The sequence below is a fragment of the Chiloscyllium plagiosum genome, unplaced genomic scaffold (assembly GCF_037043375.1).
Source record: "Chiloscyllium plagiosum isolate Xiang-an unplaced genomic scaffold, Cpla_swu_hap1 HiC_scaffold_23, whole genome shotgun sequence".
NCBI lineage: Eukaryota > Metazoa > Chordata > Chondrichthyes > Orectolobiformes > Hemiscylliidae > Chiloscyllium > Chiloscyllium plagiosum.
The window spans coordinates 31,669,616-31,681,778 of NW_028270161.1; the positions used below are offsets into that span (position 1 = coordinate 31,669,616).

The window sequence follows — 12,163 nt, forward strand, 5'->3', positions numbered from 1 at the left end:
AAATACTGTTCTCACTTTAAGGAACCAAAAGAAACAACTCTGGAGTTTTAGCCTGTACAAAGTTACACAGGATCGTGGTTTGTGTGTACAAAACACATTTGCCTTGACCTTTTTAATGCTCTTCAATTTGCATTATAGATTCTAGATTTTGGATTGGCAAGACATGCAGATCAAGAAATGACTGGTTATGTAGTTACCAGATGGTACCGTGCCCCAGAGGTAATACTGAACTGGATGCATTATACACAGACAGGTAATCTTATACCCTGTATAGATACACTGCGGAGATGTAAAATCACGGTTTTCCATTGTTTCCACTGTTACAAAAATTAGACAATATTGGATTTATTTTACAGTATTATTCTGCCTGTGTGAGAAATGGGTTTATTTGAAGTATGTGTGAATAATGCTCACATGTTCTGAATTTTATTTTCCATTACCCAGAATCTCACAGCTCTTGACCAAAATGCCATGAGCAACAAATAACTTGCATTTTCTGATAACAATACCAGCAAGTCTCTCAATTTTTTTATGACAAGTTTGCTTTTAAAACATTAGAAAGGTGGAGCAGGTTCAGAAATCAAGGTGATCACATGTTGCATCTACCCAAAGGGGTCAACATGGCTTCTGTGCCATTTTCTTGGCCAGACCTATCTTAGATTCAGCATACAAGATCATACCTTCTGTATTGAGCTCATTCACTGGGAAAGGAGAAAAACAAATACAGTTGAGTTGTGGCTGGGTTGAGCGGCTCCAGACGGAATGTTAAAGCAAAGAGTTCTATGATGGATCTTCTCAAACAGCCAGCCTTTCTCTGACATGAATGTGCTGACCCTCACTCCTCTCCCACACTTTGCACCGTCAACTGTCAAAAGAAATGGGAGCTGCATTAGGGCACTAGCCTCTCAAATCATTCAAGCAGATCATGGCTGAAATGCCCAAGGCCTCTAATTCTCCTTCATACAGCTTATCATAGCTCTCAACTCCTTGAAATTTTAAAAAAAACAATTCCTCTTTAAGTACTTTGTGACCCACACCCTGTGGGGGAGAGAATTCCAGACATTCACTACTCTCTGGGAGAACAAATTCCTTTAAATGAGTGTTCTCCTGTGTTAATGGTGACTCTTAGTTCGAGATTTCTCACATTTATAGAAACATCTTCTCAGAATCTTGTACATTTCAATAAGATCATCCCTCTAAACACTAGTGATTAAAAGCTTAACCTGCTTAGCCGTTCTTGACACTTCTTCAGGAATCAGCTGATGAATTTCTTTCAAACTGCCTCCAATGCCAATACATTTTTATTTAAATAGGAGGATCATAAAATCTGATGTGGCCTTAAAAACACCCTGTAGAGTTAGAACAAAACATTCCTGTTTTTAAACTCTATTCCCTGAGCATTCAAGGTCAAAACTCCATTTCCTTTCTTAACTTTGCTACATGCTAACATTTTATGTTCCATCGCAAGAATGCCCAGATCCCTCTACTTCACTTTTTCTTTGCATTTCTCTCCATTTAAATAATTTTCTACTTTTCTTTCTTCCTAACAAAGTACATAACCTTATACTTTCCTACATTAACCTTTATCTTTCAGGCTTCTGTCTCCACTCAATCTATATATATCCATTTTCAGATTCCTTATGTCTTAATTGCGATGCACCCTCCAATTTAACTGTATATCAACCTACAAATTTTGATACATTACACTCTGCTGAGTCATTAATATAGTAATAACTAATTGAGGCACAGGACCAATCCTTATGACACTCCAGGAGTTATTTTCCCATCCTGAAAAAGATCCATCAATCCCAACTTTCTGCCTTCTATGTGATAACCAATTCTAATCCATGCTAATACATTACTCCCAATACCATGAGCTCCCATCTTGTACAATAACCTTTTCTGTGGAAATTTATGTAACAATGAACCAACTAGAGAATGGGCCATCTTAGACTGGTATTATGCAATGAGAAAGGAATGATTGGTAATATATTTGTGAGACATCCTTTGGGGATGAGCGACCATAATATGATAGAATTCTTCATCAATATGAAGAATTAGGTAGTTGATTCAGAAACCAGAGACCTGAAACTTATTAAGAGAAACAACAATAGTATGAGCCATGTATTCGCTATGATAGATTGGGAAATGTTACTGAAAAGAATGACAATCAATAAACAATGGCAAACATTCAAAGAGCGAATGGGAGAACAACAAAAATTGTTTATTTCTGTCTGCTGCAAGAGTGCAAAGAGAACATTGGCCAAACTATGGTTTTTTAGGGTAGTTAGAGGTAGTACTGATTGTAAAAAAGAGGCATACAAATTGGCAAGAAAAAATCAGTTAACCTGAGGATTGGGAACAGTTTAGAAGGCAGCAGAAGACGACCAAGGGATTGATTAAGAAGGGAAAATAGAGTATGAGATTAAGCTTGCAGGGAACATAAGAACTGACTGTAAAAGTTTTTAGGTGTACAAAGAGAAAAAGATTAGTGAAACCTAATGTAGGTTCTATATGGTCAGAAATGGTGGAATCTATAATGAAGAAATGGGTGATGAATTAAATCCATACTTCACTTCTGTCTTCGCAATGAAGACACAAGCAAAGTACCAGAAATGATGGAGTTTGGTGAAAGGGAGGAACTGAAGCATATCTGTATTAGTGGACAAATGGTGTTGGAGAAATTGACGGGTTTGAAGGCTGATAAATCCCCAGGGCTCGATAACCTGCACCCCAGAATACTTAAAGAAGTGGCCCTGGAAAGGGTTGCTGCATTGGTAATCATCTTCCAAAATTCTTTAGACTCTGGAACAATTAAAGATTGAAAGGTAGCTAATGTAACTCCACTATTTAAAAAGTGAGGGAGAAAGAAAACAGCGAATTATAGACCAGTGGTGTCAGTAGTAGGGAAGATGCTATGGACCATTATCAAGGATTTTATGTCACAGCACATAGAAAATCATGGGAGGATCAGGCATAGTCAGCATGGATTTACATAAGGGGCATCATTCTTGATAGATCTATTTGAATTCTTCAAGGATGTTTCTATTAGACCTTTGGATGTGATTCATTTGGACTTTCAGGAGGCTTTCAACAAAGTCCCACATCAGAAATTAATGTAAAAATAAAATGCATAACAGGGGATAGTGTATTGAGACGGATAGAAAATTGGTTAGCAGATAAGAAACAGAGAGTAGGAGTAATTGGGTCATTTTTCTGAATGGCAGGCAGTATTTAGTAGGTTACTATAGGGATTGATACTAGGATCCTAGCTATTCCCGACGATTTTGATAAGAGAGAAAAAAAACACCTGCACTGTAAAAATTGTGAAATTAATTCAGTGAGGTAGGGATACACTGAATTGAGAGATCTGCCAATACACTCTTGTTTATAGATTTTGTGAAGGAGGTACTAGCAAGATGTTCAGGGTTGGTGGAAAACTGAGGTCGGCAGTGACAGGGCAGGAGGTTTAGTAAACATCACCAGAGGAGATGAGGATGGTGTGCTGGAAATAATAACTCGATGATGGTGGGACTAGAGTCCAACTTCTGGAAGGGTGAACATTGGAGCTGGGTGAAAAGTGTCCTTTGCATGCAGTGAGGACACCTCATCCAGGCACATCATTTGGAAAAACTCAGTTCAACTCATTAAAAAAAGTGCAAACATCTTGAGGATTTTTACAGTGTTTTCCAACAACACAGCCTACAGAAAAGGAGCACTGAGAGCAGTGTTTGGATTTCCAAGGTTAATTGTGTGTATATGAACTCCAGAAGTTGTTGTTTATTTCAGATGAATAATGATGACTACTGACCGTTTTATAATGATTTCTACTGAAAAATACAGTCCATTAAAACATGGTGTTTGAATTGAAACCAAATGTATGCTCAGTTCTCAATGTGCTGGCAGTTTGAAGCTGTTGGAAATTAATTGGTAGTTTATGGACCAGTATTCATTAATTCTACAGTCACTTGTTTCTTGATGGTTACTTCTGAGGTGGAGCAAGAACTGGAATAATGAATCGTATGAATCATACAAATTAAGTGACAACACTGTGAATGTTGCAACACAACTTGGACTGCAGCAGTTCAAGGTGTTGCTTTACCCTCTTTGCTCAGGCAGTTGGAGATTAGCAATTAATGTTGGCTTTTCTTCTGATGGCTACAGCCTTGAATTAATTTAAAAATCCACAAACATTTCCCAGCTATGCATAGATATTGAACAAGATACTTTGAGTTATGGATCCTAATGAAGAATCTTTATGGTTCCAGATCAGGAGGGCCACTGCTTTAAGCAGTGATTTGGTAATATGAACTGATGAAATTACATTTAGTGTTATTGAGCAGGGTTGAAGAAAAACATCGGCTGTTAAGGATTCGTGCTACAAATTTGTCTTGGGATTGGGAGTGGAATTATGACCGGACTCCTCTCTTCAGCTCACATCTGTTGTTTTTATGTTGGAATCGATAGAAGCAAAAGTCACACAGAGAAAGAGCACAGCTGTTAAGGCAAATCAGCTGAACCATATTCATTCTTTCTTGTGTGGTGCCGTGAAAGATTAATGAATAGTAGATTAAAAATCATGTCAGCATTTATATATATATTCCAATACAGATTTATTGTTCTGAATTTCCCAAAATAATTCTTACCGTAATTTCTTCACCCTGGCAGTAGATGGGTACAATGTTACACAGCGCATGATTACAAGATAACAAGTATACAGAGGTAGTTTTTCCTTCATATATAAATAGGATTTAGATGATAATTTTGAAGAAAGCAAAGAATGTGTGAGTTTAAAGTGGAAGTTGAAGTAGATCACACTGGATCCAGATATACCAGACCTTCCAATCTTGTTTAACCTGAGGGCTATTCATGTTTCCAAACTCCATTGCAATGTTCCAGGAATACAACTATTACAGAAATTAGTTTTGTTGTGTACCATTGGCAACTTTGACTTTAGCCCTAGATTTTTTTCATCCATTTAATCATGCATTGCATGACAACTGAGAATGTCAGGATACAGCATATTACACCCAAATCATCTCATGAAGATAAGATATTAGCTGGATGGGATTTGAGATTGCCTTTGGACACTTAATGTCAAGTGAATGTGATTTTATTTTTGTATTTGCTGCTTGTTGCATGAATTAAATACGTCTTGTATATTCATTTGGTGCTCTGTGATTTATACGATCTCTGGTCATTTGTTTTTCTTTCCTTTAATTTAACCTTGATTCTTTTCCTGATTCTTTCGAGATTTCTGTATATTCCAGTAGTATTACTTTCCATGATATCTCCTTAAAATCTTATTTACATACCTAGTTATCCTTTATTAGAACCTCGGCTTTCACCTACATTGGGTACAGTCTGCCTTAACCGTCTTTCCTGGCCCAAGGTTAAAAATCACACAACACCAGGTTATAGTCCAACAGGTTTCATTGGAAGCACACTAGCCTTCGGAGCGACGCTCCTTCATCAGGTGATTGTGGAGGGCTCGATCGTAACACAGAATTTATAGCAAAAATTTGCAGTGTGATGTAACTGAAATTATACATTAAAAAATTGATTGTCTGTTAAGCCTTTCATCTGTTAGAATACAGTGATAGCTTCACTTCTTTCATGTGTAAATCACAAAACCCTTTTTTTTAAAGTTGCACTCTCGGGTTAGCTGTTAACAATGGTGATAGCTAGACAATGTGTTGAAGGTGTTAGCCCCCTGTGTTCTCTGTCTATGACCTGATGTTTAGATTGATTCTAATCTAAAAAGTGAGATAACAGAGTTTTACATAAATTCATGCAGTTTTTGAGCTCCGAGTTCTACATGAATGTATGCAGTTTTTGAGCAAAGTGCAATGTAACTCTGCAAGTACAAATTCACCACACAAAATATATGTGTGCATGTGGGTCTTTGTCTGTCTGTGTGTGTGTCTGTCTGAGATGGGGGTTGTGAGTGTGAGAAAGTGTGTGTGTGTGTGTGTGTGTGTGTGTGTGTGGTGAGTGCAGAGTGTCTTAAGTCTGTGAAGGGGTGCATGTGTGAGTGTGGGAGTGTGTGTGTCTATAAGGGTGTGTGTGGGTGTCTGTGTGCGTGTCTGTGTGTACCTGTGTCTGTGTGTATGTGAGAGTGTGTGTGTGTGTGTGTAGGAATATCTGTGTGTGTGTGTAGTGCAATGGTGATCACCTGTAATATGGTTGAGGCCCTCCCTATGGGTACCGAACTTAGCTATCAGCCTCTGCTCGGCCACTTTCCTCTGCTGCTTGTCCCGAAGTCCACCTTGGAGGATGGTCACCCGAAGGTCCGAGGCTGAATGTCCTGGACCACTGAAGTGTTCCCCAACTGTGAGGGAACCCTCCTGTCTGTTGATTGTTGTGCGGTGCCCATTCATCCGTTGTCGTAGCCTTTGCTCGGTTTCCCCAATGCACCATGCCTCAGGGCTTCCTTGCCTGCAACTTATAAGATAGACAACGTAGGCTGAGTCACATGAGTACCTGCCATGTACAAGAGTTACTTGCACTTTGCTCAAAAACTGCATACATTCATGTAGAACTCTGAGCTCAAAGATTGCATGAATTTATGTAAAACTCTGTTATCTCACTTTTTAGATTGGAATCAATCTAAACATCAGGTCATAGACAGAGAACACAGGGGCTAACACCTTCAACATATTGTCTAGCTATCACCATTGTTAACAGCTAACCCGAGAATGCAACTTAAAAAAAAAGAGTTTTGTGATTTACACATGAAAGAAGTGAAACTATCACTGTATTCTAACAGATGAAAGGCTTAACAGACAATCAATTTTTTAATGTATAATTTCAGTTACATCACACTGCAAATTTTTGCTATAAATTCTGTGTTACGATCGAGCCCTCCACAATCACCTGATGAAGGAGCGTCGCTCCGAAAGCTAGTGTACTTCCAATGAAACCTGTTGGACTATAACCTGGTGTTGTGTGATTTTTAACTTTGTACACCCCAGTCCAACATCGGCATCTCCAAATCTTTCCTGGCCCAGTGTCTCATGAACAGAATGCCTCCTTTCTACACTAGTCCTTTCGCCATATGGTTTTATTTTACTAATGTTTGTCCCTAAACCAATTAATATATGACTTTAGCAATAATTTCTAGGTATCCTTTCTATTTTATGGTACCTGAAACTGTCCAAATATGGACTCATCAGGACTTCACATTGCTGAAGAGAAACATACTTCTTATGATAGTCCAGCGCTGCAGATAGGTTATTGTTGTTAGCCCTTTTGATCTTGTATTTTAAACACCTCACCCTTATATTTTAGTTATCTGTTACTTTGTTCTCTCTTAGGACTTAGCTGCTCTCAGCTTTTTACTTTCTTTTGATAAGACTGATCTGTTCTATTTTTGGTTCAAAATGGATAAACTCTCATTTTCCTGTGTTCTTAAAGATGAAAGTGTAATAACAGTAAGTTGAATGTGGCACTGATTCCTAATGTATATAATTTACATCTAGAATTATGATCCAAAAAATAGAAGATCATTCAGTAAATAAGTTGTTTTGCTGGATCCAAGAATATTTGCTATTGATTTTTTAAAAATGCTTCTACCTTGTCATCCCGCTACCCTGCTGAAATATTCCCAACCCAACTTATTTTCATCAGGCCAATAAAATGGTGTATGGTTTATTCCCTATTTCTGTCACTGTTTCATCACGTTTTTGAGTTTGTGCTGTAGTTTTTGACCAAGCACTTTGGAAAGCAGCTTTTATTGCAGTACTGAATAAGGCATTTATTTAAATATTTTCATCAAGTAAAAGCTCCTCACAGTATGGTCCTGTAATACTAGGCTGTGTGTTATTGTCTATACGGATTGAATAATACTGTAGGGATCGGTAGGTATCATGAAATTGTGGAGATAAACAGCTGATAACTCTGCTTTACCTCCTGATTTCAAATGAAATCAAAACACTATAGTATTCTAGTCCTGATTGAGTGAAATAGCTACACCATAATTATAGATATTTCTTTTGGTTCAAGTAAGAAGTTTTATGGTTGCAACGATTATGTTTCTGATGTATCTGAAATGACATTATTCTGAATTTGCCAGTAAAAGCTACATTTATCATGAGAATTAGTGGCCAAAAAATTCTTAATTCTGCTCAACTTCAGTTAATGGCATTTTTAAAGGTGACTTTACTGAAAAATTAACGTTTAATGAAAGTTAAAAACATTCAGTAATTTATTTAGGTCTTATAATTGAGTTTTTCAATTGATGTGTACATACAAAATGCTGTGTGCAAATTATGAATTCTAACAGTTGCTCTTGGGCATTTGCCATAGATATAATTTAGAAATGCAGAATTTTGACTTGTGGCTTTCAGTTCTTTTTAGTTTTTTTTTAGTTCTTTTTTTCAAAAGGCTTTTTTAGTTAAAAAGGTTTATCAATCACTGGGAGAGACTACTTGTTCAGTTAAATGAAGGAACTTAATCAGCAGAGCGATCTTTTAGATTAGATTAGATTGCAGCGTGGAAACAGGCCCTTCGGCCCAACAAGTCCACACCGACCCGCCGAAGCGCAATCCACCCATACCTCTACATTTACCCCTTACCTCACACTACGGGCAATTTAGCATGGCCAATTCACCTGACCTACACATCTTTGGACTGTGGGAGGAAACCGGAGCACCCGGAGGAAACCCACACAGACACTGGGAGAACGTGCAAACTCCACACAGTCAGTTGCCTGAGGCGGGAATTGAACCCGGGTCTCAGGCGCTGTGAGGCAGCAGTACTCACCACTGTGCCACCGTGCCGCCCATAACTTTGCTTTCCCATAACTTATATACGGGAGAGGTTGCTTCAGTACGCAGCTTAGTCTTGTTGGTTTATTCAAAAATTGACTCACCTAATTATGTATACAGCAGTCCCCCCCCGTACCTGTGGGGGCATATATTCCAAGACCCACCACGGAAGTCCACAACTGTAGATTGAAGCGAACCCATTCATTTAAATGAGAAATTCACCTTCCCGGCATCCCCCAGTCCCTGGTTCCAGAGTGTTCCCTATAATATATTTGGGCTGCGGTAAACCATGGAAAACTGAGACCACAGAAAACGATTCCACGGTTACGGGGGTCACCCTGTACTTATGGTATTTTTATAAAGTGCTAGCATATGGACCAAAGCCATTAGGTCTCAATGATAAGCGAAGAATTCTAGGTAATCCAAGATGGAGGACTGGAAAAAAATGTGACTGTAAGAGCTGCTTTTTTGACGTACTTTCAGCATTGAAGCTGATTTCCTCAAATTCTTGGAGCAGTAATTACTGTTTTATAAGCCATTGCGATGTTTTGGAACTTAGGAAAAAAAGATCAAAAAGCCATCTGGATGGATACTTGAATAGGAAGGGTTTCGAGGGATATGGGCCAAATGCTGGCAAATGGGACTAGATTAATTTAGGATATCTGGTCGGCATGGACGAGTTGGACAGAAGGGTCTGTTTCTATGTTGTACAGCTCTATGACTCTTTAACTCTAAAACTAAATGTAATAACTAAATGTTTGCAAATGACACAAAGCTGGGTGGAAGGGTGAACTGTGAGGAGGGTGCAGAGATGTTGCAGTGTGATTTGGACAGGCTGAGTGAGCTGGCAAATGTATAATATGGTTATCACTTTTATAGCAAAAATAGGAAGGCAGGTTAATTGAGTAATGCAAGTTGAGAGAGGGGAATGTTCAATGAGATCTGGGTGTCCTTGTGCACCAGTAGCTGAAAGTCAACACACAGATGCAGCAGACAATAAAGAAGGCAACAGGATTTGAGTATAGGAACAAGGGTGTCTTGCTTCAATTATACAGGGGATTGGTAAGGCCACATCTGGAACATTGTGTGCAGCTTTGGTCGTTTTTTCTAAGTAAGGGTGTGCTTGCTATAGAGACAGAGCACAGCAAAGATTTATCAAATTGACTTCTGAAATGGCATGACTGACATGAGGTGAAATTGAGTTGGTTAGGATTACATTTGCTGGACTGTAGAAAAATGAGGGGGATCTCATAGAAACCTACAAAATTCTAATGGGACTAGGCAAGTTAGGTGGTGGAAGGATATTCCCAATGATGAGAGAGTCCAGACCAGAGGTCATAATATAAGAAAAAGGGCAAAAACTTTTAAGACTGAACTGAGAAATTTCTTCACCCAGAGAGTGGTGAGCCTGTGGAATTTATTAGCAAAGGAAGTGGTTGAGGCTAAAACACCATGCATTTTCAAAAGGATGTAGATGTCCTGCTATTTCTCCTTTAATAATGGACTTTGGCATTTTCCCAATAACAGATATTAAGCTTATAGTTTCCTGCTTTCTGTCACCCTCCCTTCTTGAACGGGGTCAGCACGTTAGCATTTTTCCAATTTGTTGTACCTCTCCTGGAATCCAGTGTGTCTGGAATATTTCAATGCTTCCACTATCTCTGCAGCCACTTCCTTTCAAATCCTTAGATGCAGGCATTCGTCCTAATGACTTTTTCCATCCCCATCCCCACTCACCTATTGTACTCTATGCTACTTTCTTCCCACCCCCAACCCCCTCTCATTTATCTCTCCACTCTGCAGGCACCCTGCCTCTATTCCTGATGAAGGGCTTTTGCCCGAAACATCGATTTTCCTGCTCTTCGGATGCTGCCTGACCTGCTGTGCTTTTCCAGCACCACTCTAATCTAGACTCTGGTTTCCAGCATCTGCAGTCCTTGTTTTTACCTTATTTAGACTCTTTTGTTTGTCAAATCCATTGTCCTGTGTGATAGAGACTGTTACAAGATCTTTCCTCCCATTAGCACCTTTCTTTATTGTATTTTCTGGGATATTTATAGTGTCCTCCACCATGAAGACTGCAAAATGCTGGTGTAAATAATCTGCCGTTTCCTGTTGCTCATTGGTAACAGCCCAGTCACGTCCTCTAGGGTCCCATATTTATTTCAGCTACTTTCTTTACATTTTATATATGCATTGAAGTTCTTGCTGTTTGTTTTTACATTTCTTATCAATTTGCCTTTCTAATTAATTTTCTCCCTTTCTTTATCAGCTTTTTAGTCATTGAATGCAGCTTCCTTAAAAATTCCCAATTCTCTGGCATACGATTAGTTTTTGCTGCTTTGTATGCCTTCTAAGTATATACTTAGCCAAGCAAGCATGGGCATGTATATTGAAGATTTACGTATTGATTTAACTCAAATCATAAAATAGATTTTTTGTATTGTAAACCGTTGACTACATGAAAGTAAATTCAGTTGACGATTGTTAATGACCTTATGTGACTTATATGTCTACAGTTGATATTTGGTCTGTTGGCTGCATCATGGCAGAGATGATTACAAGCCGGCCGCTCTTTAAAGGCATTGATCGTATCCTTTGCAACAGTCTCTCTGGGATAGGTGGCTAATGGATCTCAAGAAATAGCAAAGAATTTCTCAGTAATTAATTGGAAACTTTATACAACTCAGTAGTGTAATTTGAAATGTTAGCATGCTTTCTCTCCATTGATGCTGCCCCACCCGCTCTAATCTCTGGCATTTGTTGTTTAACGTCTGGAGACGTTATAAACTGAATTTTATGGGGGCACATTCTGCTCACTCCGAGGCAATAACGTGGTGCAGGCAGCCCCACAATTATCACTGAAGTAACTATGCCTCACCATGAGAGGACGTCACATCCTCCAGAGAAGATGGTCAATCTGATTGGCCTGCAGTCCTAGCAGCCCAGTCTTCAGTAGTGCTGTGGCAAAAACGACAGCTTGAGTCCTGGAGAGTGGTAAGTCAAGAGTTTTGAACTAGGAGGGCTCAGGGAGCCTAACAGTCAGCGGGGAGGAGGTGATGAGACATGGGGCCTTGGTTTTGGAGGTCAGGTACAAAGGAATAGAGAGGGGGAAACATCCTGTGGGAATGTGAGGGCTGCTCCTGATGCACATAAGGTATTCCTGGAATGATGTGCCCCCTTCCTGCCTTTTCAACAAAATAATACAAAAAGAACTGTCTTTCCACCGTCATTTGCCTGTCACTATCCAATGTTTTATGAAGGTGAAATGGATTCAGGTCTTCAAGTAGTCATAATGGGCTAGTTAAGGCCATCAATAGGCCTGAGGGCAAACTAGTGGTTGCTTGTTGGGGGAGGTTGCTAAGGTGGTACCAACCAACATATTCTCTATGCCC

At 39.1% G+C, this 12,163-nt stretch overlaps 1 protein-coding gene across 1 annotated transcript in view; it reads left to right on the plus strand.

Annotated features, from left to right (window-relative positions):
- LOC122561715 (mitogen-activated protein kinase 12-like) overlaps positions 1 to 12,163 on the plus strand; it is a 70,502-nt gene that overhangs the window by 43,412 nt on the left and 14,927 nt on the right. The window contains exons 7-8 of the mRNA XM_043713757.2: positions 139 to 253; positions 11,288 to 11,359. Coding sequence (XP_043569692.1) covers positions 139 to 253; positions 11,288 to 11,359 — 187 coding nt within the window. The remainder of the gene's footprint in view (positions 1 to 138; positions 254 to 11,287; positions 11,360 to 12,163) is intronic.